The sequence below is a fragment of the Crocodylus siamensis genome, chromosome 5, assembly GCF_052110815.1.
Source record: "Crocodylus siamensis isolate JL-2025a chromosome 5, ASM5211081v1, whole genome shotgun sequence".
In the NCBI taxonomy this organism is placed as follows: domain Eukaryota; kingdom Metazoa; phylum Chordata; order Crocodylia; family Crocodylidae; genus Crocodylus; species Crocodylus siamensis.
This window is the reverse complement of record NC_143399.1, coordinates 188,698,296-188,717,246: the sequence shown is the minus strand read 5'-3', so window position 1 is coordinate 188,717,246 and position 18,951 is coordinate 188,698,296. Positions and strand designations below refer to the sequence as shown.

Here is an 18,951-nt window from a genome sequence, read left to right as displayed (position 1 = left end):
GTCCAACTTCTGAGGACGTACACCTAACAGCAGGGGTCACTTGCAGTTCACAATGTCTAGGCCTGCTTCTTGAGGGAAACAGGAAAAGTGGAGGTGGTAGAAGTGGGAACAATGATAGCAGCTCTCAAGAGAGTGCCCTCATTGGGTGGTTATGAGCTAAGTTTTTCTGGAGTCCCTCTGCAGCTTTTCTGTTGAAGCTGGGCAACTGGGCAGCTATGATTGCAAAAGTCATGAGTCCAGAAGGAAAGCAAGAAAATAGCAGCATGCTTTGTAGCTCAGTACTTGCACTACTCCTCGGGTAGTGTAGTTTGATTCTTGCTTTGATTGTACATTTTACATTAGAGACTTATTGATTGCATGGATCTTGTATGCTAGGTTGCCCAGCGGGGCAGCTTCACCTGGAGGGTGCTCACATCCAGCCCATTCTGTAGTCATTGGAAGTACTAAAGCACGGTGCAATATGGGCAGTTACTGCACCATGCGTACAATGCACAGTTGGATTTCACTGCTACGTCGCGGTAGCAGCGCATGATACTGGGGGAGCTCGCCACTATGGCAGCGTGATCACTTCATCACCATAGTGCACTGTACAGCGACATAGCATGTTGCTACATCGATGCAGGGTGACGTGTAGACATGCCCTAGGTGTCAAAGATACGTAATTTCAACGTGATTGAGGGAGGCACTCTCAGGGTGGCTTTCCTGCCTTCTTTCCAAATTGAGCATGCAGATAGATCCTCATAGCACTGACTGTCATGAATCCCATCCTTCACTGCCTGGCTCACCCCCATTGTATAGGGAGCTTAGGTGCCTGACTTGTGAATTCGGTTCTTTGGCAGGGCACTGAAATGCTCGGGATTGCAGCAATTGTGTCCTCCATGTGAAGTAAGCATGTAGAGGACTTACCAGCAGAAACTTAGGGGGCGGGGCATTGTGAATATCAGTGGCATCTAAATAGGCATGTACACAGAGGCATCTAAGTCTTCCTTGTGAGCCTAGACCTCGTTGCCTCAGTCACTTTTGAAAATATTGGATACTTTTGAAAATATTACCCTTAGTTTTGCAATAATCACTTCACGCACCACTGAAATGTAGCCCATTTCAAAGTGGAGCTCAGTAGTAAATTCATATAGTGCTCAAGGATGGGGGAAAAAACATTACACTATATGTAAAGGAAACAGGAGACTTGTTTCAGTAGGAAAATGTCATTGTCAAGGTACTAATTTAGCCAGAACATGGAAGGTAGCACTCCTAATTCTTCTGAAATGTACCATGCAGTTCCTATTTACACACACACACACACACACACACACACACACACACACACACACACACACACACACACACACTTTTTTTGGTCTTATCTGAGCAACAGCAATGACTAGAGCTAGTGATTTTATTCCCCATTGAGGTAGCGATTATATGCTGTCTTGGAGTAGAAGGGGCATTGCCTATCACAGACAGCACTATCATCACATTACGGTTTTCTTTGGTAAACCACCAACCATCAGCCTTGTTTAGTTTATGAAATTTTGTATCAAATACTTGGGCTATAAGCAAAAAACAGAATTGCTAAATAAATTGCATCACATAAAAATATATCAATTTTTAAAATTATGAGAAGCCTTTATAAGGAACACATTTTCCCACTGTAGTTTCCAAACTGAGCGTGAGCAGGCCTTTGTAGAAAAGTGACAGGAAGCATTTAATTATAACTTAGTTTGTACAAGAGGTGTTTTGAAATTGTACAGCCAGAGAACTAAGCCAGCAGTAAAAGGCATTTTGCTGGATCCTAGACATTCATTACTTAAATTCATTACCTTCAGATTTTTAGCAGAGAAACCTGGGAATCTGATTTTTCCTAAAATAACTGGTTTAGGGCATTGGGGAGATGCTGCTTTTACATGAACTGGCTAGGTAATTACAACGGCTTTCATCATTGCTTGTGATAATAATATTAATTGCTAACATAGATAATGACACAAACTTAGACTTCAATCTTTTATTAAAAGCTGAGGTATAAGACTGCAGCCCATTTATCTTATACATCCTCTTTACAGAACTGTCTTGCCCACCAAGGCATGAAAAAAGGGTTCACATTATTAATTCTAGGATATTTTCAGCATATAATGAATTTGAGACTACGTCAAGAAGGGAAGTGGAGAGAGACTAGGCTATGCAAGTGAATTTTATTGTGTCCTAATGAGTTTCAGTCTACTAAAATGCTGTGTCATTAGCAAGCACACATATTGCACTCCATTGCCTGAAATGACAAAATGACAGCAGCAAGTTCAGTTATTTTTTTTAATGCACATTTAGGTTTCCATGCAGTAGAAATATTGTTTTATGCAAAACTGAGCAGGGAAGATGGATTTAAACAGTTTGGGAAGGTTCATGGCAGGTAAAATTGAACATGGAGATATGTACAGCAGGATGTAAATGCAGATGGGCTCTACGGGTGAAATTCATTCCTATGGAGAGGCTGGAACAAGGCCTGTGAACCACTTCAGCACTGTAAGGAAGGCTTGGTGAGGCCAACTGCTGGACAAGCCTTGGGCTGATCCTCAACTAGGCAGTAAATTCCTTCCCATGTTTGCAGCACCTTGTGAGGAAAATAGCATTAGTATTATCATGGATAGTACAATAAAATGGCACGTTTAGCCTGTAGCAGCAATTAAAAGTGCATGGCATAGAATGCTGAGACAAATTGTTACGGTTATAAACCCCTCCGGTAGGCTATCCACACTGTTATAGAGCACACATGGCTTTGTCTGAAGTAATGGCTCCAATTTCAGCTAGTTCTTTAAAAAAAGAGAAAAAAAATATTCTGTAAGTCAAAGGCACTTGGTTTACATTTCTTTAGCTGTCGATGCCTTCAGGAAGAGGGAAGGCAAAATAAGGTTCAGTCAAACCCTCTCTGTTCTTTGCGTTAAAGTGTAATTATATTCTGAAAAGTAAATATGGAAAAATAGTACCTCTGTGTCCAATGTATCTCCTTCCTCTGAGTATTCATTGAAATACCTGCGTACTTTAGTCGGAGAGGAAGGCTTTTACTGGTTTTCTATCTCCTTGTAAGTTTTCTTAGCCAACCTAAGCTAAGAAGGTGTGAACTAGGTTCTGTTCTCAGCTGAACCTTTGCAAGCCCTACTGAAGACTGCAGATTTGCACAGGTGTTACTGAGTCATTTGAAAACCTGGGAAGTAGCAAGGTATAATTCTGAGCCTGATTAGTCTGCAGAATTATATTCTGGAGATGTGTTGGAGTGGAAGGTGCAACTCTACCTAGTACTTGATAGCTAGCAAAAACATCTTTTTACTTGTAAAGTTATCATATGCAAGTGATTGAAGGATAATAAACCTGGAACCCCACTTTGCTGTTTTTGCAGTCTCTGTTCAGAACAGAACCACAATTAATTGAAGAACTACTGTAGTCAAGGAAAAGAGCAAAAAAAAAAGGAGGATATCACTTTACTGTTAGCTGTTGTCAGGGAACGTACTGAGCCACTAGCAACCATTGTGGTGCGGAGCTGGAAACGCTGATTAGCCAAATGTTTACAGCAAACCTGTTTTCCTTTAAAAACAATCTTCTGGTATAATGTTTCCCATTAGCCCACACTGACAAGATGGGTGGAGGTAATAGTAATATCTCTCTAAGGGGTAGCTAAAGTCTGGTGTCTGAGGTCCTGAAAAGAAACAGACAACTTGTGTTTGGGAATCTGGATTAAATTGCATGGTGGTTGAGCCACAAAAACCAACAGCCTCTCTCTGTTCCAGAGCAGTGAAACTGGCTCTGTGAGTTTTTACTGAATAAGTGAGATTTTATTAAGTAAGGCAATACTATACTTAAATTCACCCTAAACAGTTTCTTTCTGCCTAGTAAGCACATAATTTGGAAAAGGCAGAGAGTGTTTTAAAAAAAAGTCTATCCTTTTTTTCTTTTAGTCGGTATTAATGCCATGTTAAATAAATAGACCATTAAATACTACATTTTAAAACTGCTCCCTAAAATGCTTTCTCTCATTACTTTGTTCTAATAAGACAAAGTAATCCTGCACTTCTTTGTGTGTGTGAGAGGCTTTGATGAATCATTAAGGATATAAATGGAGATAAAGCACATCATTCTTTTCTAGCTGAAGTCCTCGGGAAAGTACATAATTCCAAGAAACACCGTGATCAATGACTGTTACTTTGGTGCATTAGCTTTGTCAGTTTCCAAGAAGAGAACTAACTATATGATTTAATGTGAGGCAAATTTACCTTTCTCAATACTTTTTAGTAAATTCATTCTTTTCAAGTCGGATGTTAAAAATATTTTTTTTTTCTTTAACAGAGCATTAAGAAGAAAAACACAAGCAAGCAAGAGATGAGCACCTACCTACGATTTATTGTCTCTCGTATGAAGGAGCGGGTGAGTCTGTCACAATGACACTTCTTCATGCAGCTGAGTTACACCATGAGGGTACTTTTAGATCTGGAACTGTACCTAATGTTCAGTATTTTAAATGTGTGCATTATAGTTATCCAGGGTCATATTACAGTTAGTCTCATGCACGAGTATCCAGGGACAAGTTTGGGGGCAAGGGGAAAAGAGTCACTCATCACATTTCTTCCCAGGGACTCATAGAAACTTTCAGCACATATAGCTTGTGTCTCATTGTGCAGAATATTTGAAATTCTATTGGGAGTGTCTTGTGCCAGGTTCCCACAACTCCTATGAAATGGACTCCCTTCAGCTTGTACAGAGACACAAAAACATGCACTTAAATGCATTGGGCAGCCAGAATATGGCACCATAGCTAAAGTACTTATAGCTCTGTCACTTTGTTGGGTTTTTGTTTGCATTGTAACCAGTTTCTAAAGCAATAACGTGTACTAACTATCTCATTATCTCTCCAGGCTATAGACCTGAACAAGAAAGGAAAGGACAACAAACACCCAATGTATAGGAGGTTGGTGCATTCAGCTGTTGATGTTCCTACTATACAAGAGGTATAGTAACTTGATTTTGATTTTATAAAGAGATTTTGCTTAATTTTGAGTATTTAAGGGTGAAGATTAAACCCTGTGGCTCAACACTCATCGTGCTCCCTACTCTAGAATTGTCTTTAGTATTAAACATAATAACTAGAAGTATCAAACTTGAGTTATCAAGGCACAAAGATCGTTATATGGGGACCTCTGAACATCCTCATATCCCATTGACTCCAACTGGATATGTAAGAGTTCAGAACATTTTAGGAATTAGGCCATTTATTTGAAGTTTGAAAACTCATTAGATTTGAAAATCTGGGCACTAAGTACAACTGTTATGGAATAAGCAATCAGAAAGAAAATGTTTGATCAGATACTTCATTCTTACTCACTGAAGTAACTTCTGAGATATCTGAATGATTCATAAAAAGCCGGACATTTTGGTTGGCCCAAAATAAGAATCACGTGAAACATCTGTTTTATATTACTTACTTCAAAATAAAGTACTGGTAAAACTATAATCTTTCCTTAAGAAGGATCAGATCCCTGAATCAAAGGAGAAAAGAATTACACATGGTGAAGATAAATATTGTAGTCAGTATCACGTCCAAAATAATATGGCATGTATGGTTGTATTTATTTTTAAGATTGTAGATTTTCTTTATCATGAGTATTGTAAACTTAAATATCATGTGCTCTTGATACACATCCAAGCTGTTTCTGAATTAACAATGTTTGAGAGTACTACAAGTTGCGGTTCTCCTGTGGTGACAGCACAGAAGTCCCAGAGTAGACAGTGGGCCATTTTACTGATTATTTGGGTTTTCTCAGAGCAAGTTTATTTGGCACTGGTAAAATGCCAGATGAGGACAGAGTCTTATCTACATTAAAATTCTTGCAGGTGCTATCACCATGTCAATTTAGCTGGTGATAGCACATGTGAGAATATTTTTGTTTCCTTAAGGTTTTCTAATGTTCAATCATCATGCATACTTAGCTTGAGGAGCAGAAAAAATGCTTTGTGGCTCAGTGCAAACATTCGTCTGGTTTAAAGAGTGTCTCTTAGGAACTGTGAAAGGTATTTCAATCAACCTTGATCAGAAAGCAGTGGCTGATTCACAAGAAACCTGGAAAGTGTATGGGAGCTCAATGCTGAACGGAAAGCACAATAAATTATTGGAACTCAGATGTGAAATGCAGTTCTCAAAGGAGCCAGTCTTTGTCTGAGGAAATGCTCTGAGCCATATTCTGTTCCGTTGTGTCATGAAACTGAATGAAGTTACTTCAGATTTACTCTTTTTTTATGACTGATGGAAAAATCATGCCTTAATTTACTTTTGAAGTATCCATTCTACCTCTCGGGGTCTCGACTTGAACCTGTCTTACCAGTACTGAGATGCTAAGAGGCAGAATGCCACAGTCTAGAGGTAGGCAACCATGGAGGCCCTGGATCCTAAAATTGGACGCTTTACCACTGCATGCATCCACACTGGGGCTGGGCTGTAAGGAGTTGCCCTGAGGCAGGGCAGCTAGAATCTAAGCCCATACCACTGCCACTTCTCCCTACCTCCTGGTCCCTGGCTGCAGTGTGGGCACAGCTTTGAGCTGCTGGGGAACTGAGCTAGAGCTGGGCAGCTTCTATCTGCACCTGTGCTGCAGCTGGAGGTGGGGTGTTGGGGACAAGTGGCAACAGCAGCTTGGGCACAGTTCCCTGCTGCCCAGCCCTGGTGTGGGCACAGGAAACCTCCCATCTGACACACCATCAAAGCCTTCCAGCGTGCGCTGGAGCATTTCCGCCTGTGACCTAAAAATGTTTCCAGCCCCTGCCATAACCATTCATAGGAGAGTTGCTGGGCAGTAGGGATGACAGTGACTGACCTTGTCTGTCTCATACGGGTCTTTCACATTAGTTTGTGTTGTATAAAGTTATCACTGCCTGCACATTTTCAAAGCTCTGTATTCTGTTTTGTGTAGAAAGTAAATGAAGGAAAGTACAGAAGTTATGAGGAGTTCAAAGCAGATGCTCAGCTGCTTCTACACAACACAGTGATTTTCTATGGAGGTACAGTACTACATTTACTATGTTTGTCATGGATTTGATTCAGGAAATGGACATCGGTATCTTAAACCTTGGGAAAGAAAACAGTTTTGGTTTGACAGTGGGCCTCACTAATTAAGGGAAAGCAAGGCCCCTGCAAGGTCTGTAGCTAATCAAAGGGACAAAAGCTTTAGGGCTCTGTCTGAATTAAGACCTGACCTTATCTGTGCCTGTCTGTCCAGTGGAGTCTCTCATGACAAACCCTCATGTAGATGCCTAGGGTAGACACAGTTATACTACCAAAACTGTACTTTTATCTGTACTTGTTTTATTCCTGGGATGATTTTTCCTATACCAGCTCAAAGCACCACTTAGCTAGTATAGCTGGGTGCATAAAAGAAATGCCTTGCTGCCACAGAATAATAGTGTACCAGCAACAGGCACCTAGTACTGAGCTGCATTTTTGGGGGGCAGTAGATCTGACTGCTTTGCTGGCTACCTGTTTATCCATTCTGGAAATGACCAAAAACGGCAATCTTCAAATGGCCATAATTATGAAAGGGCTCATAATGGAGAGGTCAAGAAAAACTTACTCCAGATTAGGTTGCAGGTTAGGGTTGAGATATGAAGCAGAGTCAGGGTAGATCCAGCCCATAGGATAAGGGTAAAGAATTGTCCTTGAATTGTTTTATGTTTTAATATAGACATATAATTTTTAGTCATGTGTTTGGAAGTAAAAACCTCACCCCAAGCCACAGCTTTTAGATTTAACCCATACAAACTGCATGCCACAATTCTCGAACCATTGATAAATCTGTGATAACATCTTTTAGTTTATAAGGGTATCATGGCAAAAAGCAACATACAGGGCTATTGCAACATGTGGGCTACCTTATTAATGTTTAAACAAGAAAGTGAAGAATCTGGATTAGTTGTTAATGATAGTAGTGCCATGCTGTTCTTTTAAAAACACACACCTACAATATTAGCTGGTTTAGAAGTCCCCAGCAATATTTATAGAAACAGATGTACATGGTTGGAGTAGGAATGCAGAGAAGTACAGGATGGATGTTTGGAAATTTAAAAAGAGAAATGTTATCATAAATATTGAATTGGGTTTTTAAAGCACACACAGCATGAAAGGTATCTCAGTGGTGTTTACAGATTCTTATGAGCAATGTTATCACATTTGGCTAGTGATGTATTTATTTTTCATTTACAGCGGACAGTGAACAAGCTGATATAGCTAGGATGCTTTACAAAGACACATGCCATGAGGTAGGTAATAATGCAATAACAGATGAAGCCAGTGATTTGGTACAGACAAAACCATTTGGTTTTGAGACGGTATCATTAATATGTAAACAAATTATTTATTTCTTCCTATAAGCTGCCCCTTGAACCAAAAACAAATTATTTGCAATAGTTATTAACTTTGCCATACAGAACTTTCATAGTGAATTCCAAATTCCTTTTCTCTTCCTTCTCCATAGCTAGGGCTCTGTTAAAACACACACAGTATTGCAGTTTTTTTGTATTTCATATTTATTTTATATTTATTCCCTTGCTCATTGAATTCAGCTCCCAAGTCATTATGAGCAAGGCAGCTGATTAGTCAATGGAAAGTTGAAATCCAGAGTGAAGTTTTAGTTTCCAAATAATATATTTACCTATGTCTAGACCAGAAATAGTTATCCTCGTCAGATTTAATTCAGACCTGAAGCCAAATTCTGACTCTTTTCCAAGATGGACAACTTAAAAATTAAAGGAGACAGCCAAGTGATATTAGGGACAGCTGTCAGATTTGCTCTATATCCATGGTCAAATTATTTCAGTGCTTTGAAAGCACTTAAATATTCCAATTCTTTTTGTTCATCATATAATCTTTACAGATCAATTAATAGTCCCTGTATGTTTTTCTTTACAAACCATTTCTCAGGGCTACCTTTCTGCCACTCGCAATTTACCTGTTTTTTTTGCACATCAATAGCTAATTGCAATCAAGCTAAAGTGGTTCCACAGAATTAGGAGGCAGAGATGCAAAGTGATAGTGCTTGAGTTAGTATCCCTATTAAGCTTACACGGAGTAGCCTGTAGCTTGATTTACTTCTTTGTATTTTTCAGCTGGATGAACTGCAGCTTTGCAAGAACTGCTTCTATCTGTCAAATGCACGTCCTGACAATTGGTTTTGCTATCCTTGCGTAAGTTGTTGATACAGATTTTTATTTGTTTGCTTTTTTACATAGAAATAAGTACAGTTTTGGTGTTATTAATACTCTGAATAACTTGTTTCATATGCATACTTTAGACTATCCACACCAGATATTCTGCATAAGCATATCATTACATGGAATCCAAAGCAATAACAATGTACTCTGTTATCAGGCAGTTTTAATGGTTTCACTAGACTATAAGGAGCTTATTGGGATCAAAGCTCTGTTAAGAAGAGAAGCTAAATTTTGGAACTGCTTAGGATTTCTGTGTATGATGGTTACATCCTTTCCAAAATATGTCTTTTTTGTCTTTGTTCTAAGCAATATATTTAGCACAGAAATACTGTATATTTTATGGAAATAAAAATGAACAAGAGCATTAGGTGTAAGGAGAAAGTATGTTCTTAAGATACTAGCATAATATTACATTAAAATGCTTGCTGCAATATTGAAGAACCAATAATAAATAAACCTTATCTTTTCCCCACCCGCAGATACCTAATCATGAGCTGGTTTGGGCCAAAATGAAAGGTTTTGGATTTTGGCCAGCCAAAGTCATGCAAAAAGAGGACAATCAGGTTGATGTTCGCTTTTTTGGCCATCACCACCAAAGGTAATTTATTAATTCTGTTTGGTGCTTGTCACAGAAATGCATCAAACCAGCTTGTCTCTTTCAGTCATGTTGCCCATCCTGGCTGAACTAGTTAAACTTATGAAGAATGCTTATTTTGTCATAATTGTTTTGGAAAATTCAAAGTCCAGATTAAGAAAGCAAAGACTGCCAGAAAACTCATAGAAGATTCCATTGTCGTAATTTCCAAGAGGATGTTTTTGATGTTGTTTAAATTAAGAAAAGCACATGAATGCTTATCTAGGAATTTCCCCCCCCCAGTATCCACATTTAATAAAAGATACTGCTCATAGTTGTGGTACAAACTGGACGCACTGTATTTTCTTATATACAACCTGTACCTTTCTCTTCTCTTCCCCCTTGCAACTAGATGGGTGCATTATATCTGAGGAAAAGGGTACCCCTTGGGTCTGGAGATTTTGGGGGTAGAGGAGTGATGGCAGTGTTAATTGCCACAACTCATGGAGCCATAGCATTTAATACTGGCAGCACTCCCTTCCTTCCTTTCCCCAACCACTGAATTTCTGGATTCATAGAGAATCCCCTCTCCAACTACATGTCATATCAGGATGGCATTCAGGTTTGATCCATGATCAGACTCGGTGCACTGTGACTGACTGAAAACATGTTCCCCGGACCTGGCATGTGGCCCCAGAGCCAGCATGTGGTCCCAAAGCCAAGGAACAGGGCTGGATGTGGCACGTAGCCCCAGAACTGACATGTCAGATTGGGCCCCTCCTATGGCATGCTGGGTTGGGCCCTGCCAGGGACCACCAGAGTCCATGGGCTGGATTGGGTCCCACCATGTGGCCCCAGCACCAGTATACTGGGTCAGGCTGGCCACAGTGCATGACCCCCCAGCCCCTAATACCACAGTGCAGCCTGCAGGCCCAACCTCCTTACTCCAAGCCCCAGCAGGCAGACCTCTGGGACTTCTCTGTAATAAAAAGTAAGACTTTTTTCCTCCTTCTTGGGCCTTCCAAAAAATGATGTGTGTATGTTATATACAGGGGGCGGGGGGATATAGGTGAGAAAATAAGGTATTTTAGTTAAACTGTGATTTAGGTTCCTATACTACTACTTTTGCTCAGTTTTCATATCCAAGGTGCATTACAACTTTGAATTTCTGTGATGTGAACCAGTGTTGTAGTTAAAATGTTGACAACATTCCCCATACAGGCTTCTTATTTTCAGAGATTTGTAATTTCAGTGAAATAATCCCTTTATATAGCAACCTCAGCCACAACTTCAGGGTATGGATTGTTTAGCGATGTTTTGGCTACACGAAGTTACTCTAAAATTATTTAAGAACAGGGAATAGTACTGCCCTAAAGTTTTTTTTTTCCCCAGGCCTATTAATGTAACTGCTGCTCTGAAGAATGTGGGAAGACATCAGTACTGCATTCAGATATGAACTTGCATGCCTGTTTAGTGGGGACAGAGTTAGGTCAGCAATGAAAGTCCCCCTCCAGGTTCCCTTGAAGGAACTGTATTAGCAGGCCTGGAGAGAGGTTGGCATTTTCAGAGCTGAACTCCCGATGTTAATCACCTCATTATTACAAACTAGATCAAAGCAAACAGTTTCTTCACAGAGACTGAAGGCAAATCTCTTTGACTCCTTATTTTTGAGAAAGCGGTACATGTCTTCACCATGAGGAAAGCTGGAGACTTGGATAACTGTGTTTTGGAAAGATATTAATAGAAGTTTCTTTCTTAACTTAACATGAACAATATTTCTATACAGTTTTACTTGATTTATCTAGTCAGTAATAGAACACACTTTAAAGCAGCTGCTTTCAGCTTCTCCCAAGTGTTTATATATCTTTCCTGAAAAAGTAACTTTTCCAGTACATGTAAATGGGTAATATATCTTATTTGCACTTAAGTCATAGAATAATTTGCGATGAAGTTGTAAGTACATTTGAAAATGCCTCTACCTAATTTGGAGAATCATCTCAGTTGTAGTTGGGAATGAGACTCGGGCAACTTCAGTAAGGTAACACAACATTTGTGTGATGTGACACCATGTGTTAGGAAGAAAAGGACTATCTGTCCATTGCAAAGGTCCATTTTTTCATTGATGAACTTTACAAGGAAGAGCTAGACTCCTGGTTGATGTAAAGCACATATCTTAACAGAGGCCAGTCTTTACTATTTATTCCATCCAGGAAGAGCACGCACCAACTGCAGATGCTTCCTCAGCCTGATGAAGGGTATTTATACCTGAAAGCTTGCAAAGAAGAAATTTTCCACCTATTTGAGTTGGTCTAATAAGATATCAAATTTACCAAAAGAACCTTGTCTGCCAGTAGATTCACACATTTATATCAGTTGAGAATCTGGCTCAAGGTGTTAAAACAATATTTAAATTATCATGGAAATGTATGTGGTGAGAACCTTTTTAATATGCATCCTGTTTTGGGTGCTGCACTTCAAGAAGAATGTGGATAACCTTGAGAGGGTCCAGAGGAGGTGTATTCGTATGGTTAGGGGCCTGCAGGTAAGGTCCTATGAGGAGAGATTGAAGGACCTGGATCTCTTCAGTCTCCACAAGAGAAGGCTTAAGAGGTGATCTTGTAGGCATCTACAAATTCATCGGGGGGGGGCAGGAACAAGAAATAGGAGATGCTCTGTTTACCAGGGTGACCCTTGGGATGACTAGAAACAACAGCCACAGACTGACAGAGAGCAGATTTAGATTGGACGTCAGGAAGAACTTCTTCATGGCAGGGGTTCCTAGAATCTGGAATGGGCTTTCAAGGGAGGTGGTGCTCTCCCCTACCCTGGAGGTCTTTAAGAGGAGACTGGACAAGCACCTGGCTGGGGTCATTTGACCCCAGCGCTCTTTTCTGCCCAGGACAGGGGGTCAGACTTAATGACCTACTGAGGTCACTTCCGACCCTAAAAATTTATTAAATCTATGCAGTATTTTTTTCAAAGCCTTTCCAGAGTGATAACATGTCTTATTCCTATGTAATTTTGGCACCATGTTTTAGTCTGGGTTCTTTCTTCAGTGGCAAATTCTCATTGACTTTGAAGAGCTATAGCCATCTAACTCTATGAGGGCCACTGAAAATCCTGAGTATAGGTTCCTTCAGGTCTCTGAATCACTGGCCAGTAATTAGTATTTTAAATATCTTATCTGCAGTTTGATAAGAAAGGATTTGGTGGCCTCATTTTAATTTCTGGTAGGTATTCAAATCTCAGAAAACCCTGGTACAGTTGCCATTAAGTTGGTGCCCCTTATGGGTAAACTGGATTAGAAATGAACCTCCTTTCTGTGTCTGACTCAAAGAAAATTTGGCAAGGCAGCAGAAAGGAGCTTTCTGGAACTGCCTGTGTTGAACCTGCTTTGTAGATCAGTAAAGTAGCACAGTTTCCAAGCCAGGGTGCCTTCACTTTAACTCCTAAAATCAGTTAGGCACCTAACTGTAAATGACCTGATTTTTCAAGTCTTAAATACCTGCACATATCACTGGTGTTGGTGGGGAGCTAAAGATGATTAGTTCCTCTGAAGAAATGGTTACAAGGTAGGTTCCTAAATATGGATGGGGGATTAGCTTTAAGAGCTTTGAAAATGCTGACCTCTGTCACTAGAGCTGCTGATACAACACCTCCGGAGGAACGCACAGTGGGAATTTCAAAAGGACTCAGTACTAGGACTTCAGTAGGAGCTAAGTTAGTTCAGCACTTAACTCCTCAGGAAAACTCACCGTAAATCTTTTAAAAATGAATATTAACACATTCTTACAGTTCAGATATCTGAATGTGCTTTTAAAATTGTATTTAAAAGGGCCTGGATCCCCTCAGAAAACATTCAGGATATCACAGTTAATATTCACCGGTTGCATGTGAAGCGCAGCATGGGCTGGAAAAAAGCCTGTGATGAGCTGGAACTGCACCAGCGTTTTCTTCGTGAGGGGAGATTCTGGAAGTCTAAGAATGAGGACAAAGGGGAGGAGGAGGCAGAGTCCAGTATCTCCTCCACCAGCAATGAGCAGGTGAGTGCCCCTGGGATGTCAGCAGAAAGGGCAGTGTATTAAAAGCTGGAAAGATGACCTGCAGTGGATTTTTAAAGCATTAGGCTATAAAGCTATGGACTGCAGTATGATGAGAAATGCGCAGGTGTTATTTTTGCCCCTTGATTTGAATTGCAAGGTTTTATCATTTGTGAGGTTTTTTTGGAAAACCTGTAGGAAGCTTGCAGGTTGTAACAACTCAATCAAATGAGCCAACTTCCTTAAAGATAAATAAGTCAACACTGACAAGTGCAAGGTGATGGACCTGGGGAGGAAGAACCAGCACCATACCTACAGGCTGGGGCAGACAAGGATCCTGGAGTCGTCATTGATGCCAAGATGAACATGGGCCAGCAGCACGGGGATGCAGTCAGGAAGGCCAACCGCACCTTGTCATGCATCCACAGATGCATCTCGAGCGGGTCCATGGAGGTGATCCTCCCCCTCTATGCGGCACTGGTCAGGCCACAGTTGGAGTACTGCATCCAATTCTGGGTGCTGCACTTCAGGAGGGATGTGGACAAAATGGAGAGGGTCCAGAGGAGGGCTACTCGCATGATCAGGGGACAGCGGGTCAGGCCCTATGAGGACAGGCTATGGGACCTGAACCTGTTCAGTCTCCACAAGAGAAAGCTGAGTGGGGATCTAGTGGCCTGTTACAAACTAGTCAGAGGGGACCAGCAGGCATTGGGGGAGTCCCTATTCCCCCCGAGCACTACCAGGAGTGACTAGGAATAACGGTCACAAGCTGGCAGAGGGTAGATTTAGGCTAGACATCGGGAGGCGCTACTTCACTGTCAGGGCGGCTAGGGTCTGGAACCAACTTCCAAGAGAAGTGGTGCTGGCTCCTACCCTGGGAGTCTTTAAGACGAGGCTTGACAATCAGCTTGCTGGGGTCGTTTGACCCCAGTACTCTTTCCTGCTATGGGAGGGGGTTGGACTTGATGATCTGCTCAGGTCCCTTCCGACCCTACCAACTATGAAACTATGAAGTATTGTTGCAGTTATTGGGCTAACTCCACCCCTGCCGTGTCTTAGGATCTTACAGGGTGCCAGGACTCCCTGGGGTGGAAGTCCATAGTTGACTCATTCTTAGGCTTTGGCTACTGTCCTTTGGGAACTAACCGCATCACCAACTAGGTTTGAACCATATCGGGATATCTTTGGGATCCTCTGACAGAGATGTTGAAAGTGATTTAAAAAGAACTTCTTCAAAGCCAAGCACTATTTTCTTTTTTGCAAAAGTGCAAAGCTCACAGAGCTAAAGTATAAAACAAAAGTGAGTCCTAAACGCACCCTCCCTTACTCTTACTAAGGTTTATTTTGCTCTCCAGAGCCCAGGCAGATCCAATATAAATAGCACTGGGAAGCATGGACTAGAACCCAGTACTATTCCCTCTCTGTTGGGGGAGGGGAGGAGGGCCCCCACCACTCCATGGACCTCTTTCTTGTTCCCAGCACTGTTTGTGCCTCATCTCTTGCACTCTTGGTTGGCCAGTGGCCTGGTTTCAACAGGAGGGATGAAAAATGTCCCCACCAATCCCTCATTCTGTAATCTGATGATTTAGAGCACTTTCTTGGAAAGGTGGAGGTTTGGTTTGAAAGCTAAGGTAACCCAAGCTTTCCACTTTCTCAGAAGTCAGCAGGATAACATCTACGTTTAGGTATATAGTGGGCACATCTACATGTGTGCCCACCTGTCCAGACATTTAGTACTTGCTTTAGCATTGAAAGCAAGTACTAAATGACAGCACAGTAAGCACTGGTACTGCATAGTCCTGGTGCCGCACGGGTCATTTCCAACCCTGCTGGATGATGCTGTATGAACCAGTCTCATCGGCATCACAGTCTGTGCTCACTGATGCTACAGCCCAGTGAGATGCCTTGAATCTTGGCCATACCTTTTTATGTTACTTATAAACACCTTGCATCTCAAACATTTTACAAAGAATACTCTTTTCATAATGTTCACAGCTGAAGGTTACTCAGGAACCAAGAGCAAAGAAAGGACGACGTAATCAAAGTGTGGAACCCAAAAAGGAAGTAAGTAACTTCACATGAGATGCCTGTCAAAAGACAAGAAAAGAAAAGCATTTTCAAAGCCCTTATTTTCTGTCACCTTTTCCTTGTTTAACAGGAGCTTATCATAAAAAGTCTGAATGTCAGTAGCTTCATCCTGTCTGCTGAAGACTAGAATGAGATGTGTCCGTTTTAAGGTTTCGTACTGGCAGCCATCACCACAGTGTCATTGTCAATTTTCCTATCATGCATTAGCCACTGGTAGCCATCAAGTGGTATCTTTGTAGTTAAGTGTCCATCATTAAAAAAATCAACAATCCACCATTGAAGTTTTTTATATATGGCAAAACAGGGCCAACTCAATAATTCAGTTTAAAAAGAAGTTCTCAAAGGAACATTTCTAGCCAGCAAAGGCAAGGGCTTGAAAGTTAAGAAGCATCAGCTATACTAGATGTGTCAAAGATATGGCCCACAAGCCAGATTCAGCCCACAGAGCTCCATCATCCAGCCCCGCCCCCCCCCCCCCCCATACTGGCCCTGGATTTTGTGTTAACCCACAGGCAACCTACAATACTCCAGACTGGCCCTGTGCACCAGGCCTGAGACCTGCATTACATGCAGCACCTACCTAGACTGACCAGAGCGGGTGCTGCAGGCACTGGATCCAGCGTGGGGAGGCAGCACCATGGGTCTGCTCTGACCCGTGGGATTAGCCCCACACTGTTTGTCTGGCCTGTGGACCAGTCCTACTCCAATCATCTAGCCTGTGGGGCCAGACGAGTTTGACAACCCTGAGCTGTGCCATTACTCACGCAACTTTAATCCTGCCCCCTTTGGAGAGACCCAGTTTGTTCAGACAGAGGCAGAGAAAAAGCTGTGCACACACACACAAGGAGGCAGTTGCACCAGCAACCATAAAGCGAGCGTATCCTAACTTTTTGGATGCTTTACTTAGCAACCTCAGTAATCTCTTACTGTGATTCTGAATGTGCTTTCCTGGTTTATAAAAAATAGAAATAAGGAGAAATAATGGTTTTTGGACAGTAATACAAATAGCCCTATTATGTTTCATAGTAGGTCTTAAACTCTGAAATATCAGTAGTGCTTGGCAGACTTCTACCACCACATGTGCTACGGGACTTAGCTGGCATCAACAGAAAGCTGTCAGCCCAGAATGGGACTGGTTGCTGGGTTCAGATGACACCCATACCTGCCTGCCTCCCTGTGTCCATGAGATGTGGTGGTCTCCTGCCCCAGAAGGGTTGGTCACAGAGCAGGCTTGCACATGTAGTGTCCCCTGCCATACTTGCTCTGGCAGGAGTTACCAGTAGCTGCTCTGTTGGCATCAGTTTGGGTTATCTCATTAGAATATCAATGCATTTAGTTACACTTTTGGTAAACTGTCAAGATAATCCTGAAAAATGCAATGGGAGGATGGAAATGGTAACCTTCATAGCTCAGCTAAACCAAAATGGAATTTCCTAGAAAAGAAAGGTACTTCTATAGCTCAAGGCCCTTGTCACTGTTAAATTGCTGCAACTAATGCAAGTATAAGAGCTGAGAGAAGATTGCAAGCATTCTATATAATTGGAAAGTAAGTGCTAGACAGTAAAATATAAGGATCCCTACCAGCTTCCCTTATAATTCTTTGTGCATATGAGAGAGCACAATTTTGGCTTGATAGGAGCTTGAAGATTGCATCTAATGGGCACTAGGGAAAAATAGCCCATTCTATTTCTAATAAAGAAATGTGGATCACAGAAATCGCAGGTCATGGAAGGTATACCTTCATTTTGGTTTAGGTTGCACCAGCCAGGAGCATTGTGTTCTAAGCCCAGTAGCATCAGTGGACAACAATTCTGAATTAAATATGAGGGCAATAATAGGTTGCAGTTCAAGCACACTGATTGATTTCTCAAGTTTCCAAGTATCCAGATCTTGTACTTGGGATGTTTGAAATAGGGAGGGAACCCTGGGGTGGGGGGTGATTCTCTTTTTCCTGACACTGATGCTACATGACTGATATCTTAATGACTTCTTTCCTTACATGAAAATGTGGAAAGAGAATCAAAGTCGTCATCACCTGGAAATGAAAGAAATGTGTTTGTTCCTTATTTATTTTTATTCTGCTTTTATGAAGCAGAATTGTTTTAACAAAATGGTCATCTCAGGAGAAGGGATATGTTAGATGCTGTCCATAATTATAAACAACTGTGTTAAAGCAATATTTAATTTATACAGTCAGACTAAAAGCGGGTGGCCAGCTACATTTAATAACACATGGCTGTCTGAAATATACAAAACAAAGCTGAGGGAGAAGACCTTAATGTTTAATTTATGGTGCAGCATTATACAAAGTGCTAAGTCACGCGTATCTTTTTACAGCGTATATCTTTGCATGTTTGTTGATAAAAATATGAGGCAAAGTATGATTTATATTGACTTCAGATGAGGAAATTTCTGGTGACTATAGAGAGAAAGAGAAACTAGGATTTCTCCCTGGGTCATGGCATAACCAAAGTATTAAATGACAGTCACAGAGTACATGGAGGAAATGCCTATATGAACCAGGACAGTAGCACTGAGTTCAGTGTGAAATGCAGCACTGTCCCAAATAAGCCAGAGGGGAAGCCCAATAAGGAGAGTTTTCCTTGGTACTGGAGAGTCTTGGGGTTTTTTATCCATGCACCAAGGACTATGTATGCATTTTACATTCAGCAGTCATGAGCTAAAAAAACAAAATCACCCTGGCATTAGGAACCTGACCTGAGGATTTTTCCCTTCCTAAAGGAGTATTCTCCTTTCTGGGTTCCTTCTTGCTTGCTCTCCTCCTGTCCTCACATGGATAGTATATTCTTGGTTGCCTAGTGGGCCAGTTGCAACAGGGAGGGGGGCCGATACAGAGGGAGGGGAGAAGTCCTCCAACCAGACTAACCTATAATCTGGTAGTTAGGGCATTCATCTGGGAAGTGGAAGATGTGGGTGTGAGACCTCCTCACAGGCTGCCTTCTGAAGCCCCAGACCCGTCTCCTTCTTCTTGGGTTAGAGCTCTAACCACTG

The 18,951-nt window shown here is 41.4% G+C and overlaps 1 protein-coding gene across 9 annotated transcripts in view; it reads left to right on the top strand.

Annotated features, from left to right (window-relative positions):
- ZMYND11 (zinc finger MYND-type containing 11) overlaps nt 1-18,951 on the top strand; it is a 178,393-nt gene that overhangs the window by 148,671 nt on the left and 10,771 nt on the right. For all 9 annotated transcript variants that reach the window (XM_090047563.1, XM_090047559.1, XM_090047555.1 and 6 more), the window contains 8 exons: nt 4,330-4,407; nt 4,896-4,988; nt 6,945-7,032; nt 8,231-8,286; nt 9,133-9,210; nt 9,717-9,835; nt 13,647-13,854; nt 15,847-15,915. In XM_090047563.1, the coding sequence (XP_089903689.1) occupies nt 4,330-4,407; nt 4,896-4,988; nt 6,945-7,032; nt 8,231-8,286; nt 9,133-9,210; nt 9,717-9,835; nt 13,647-13,854; nt 15,847-15,915 (789 nt within the window). The remainder of the gene's footprint in view (nt 1-4,329; nt 4,408-4,895; nt 4,989-6,944; nt 7,033-8,230; nt 8,287-9,132; nt 9,211-9,716; nt 9,836-13,646; nt 13,855-15,846; nt 15,916-18,951) is intronic.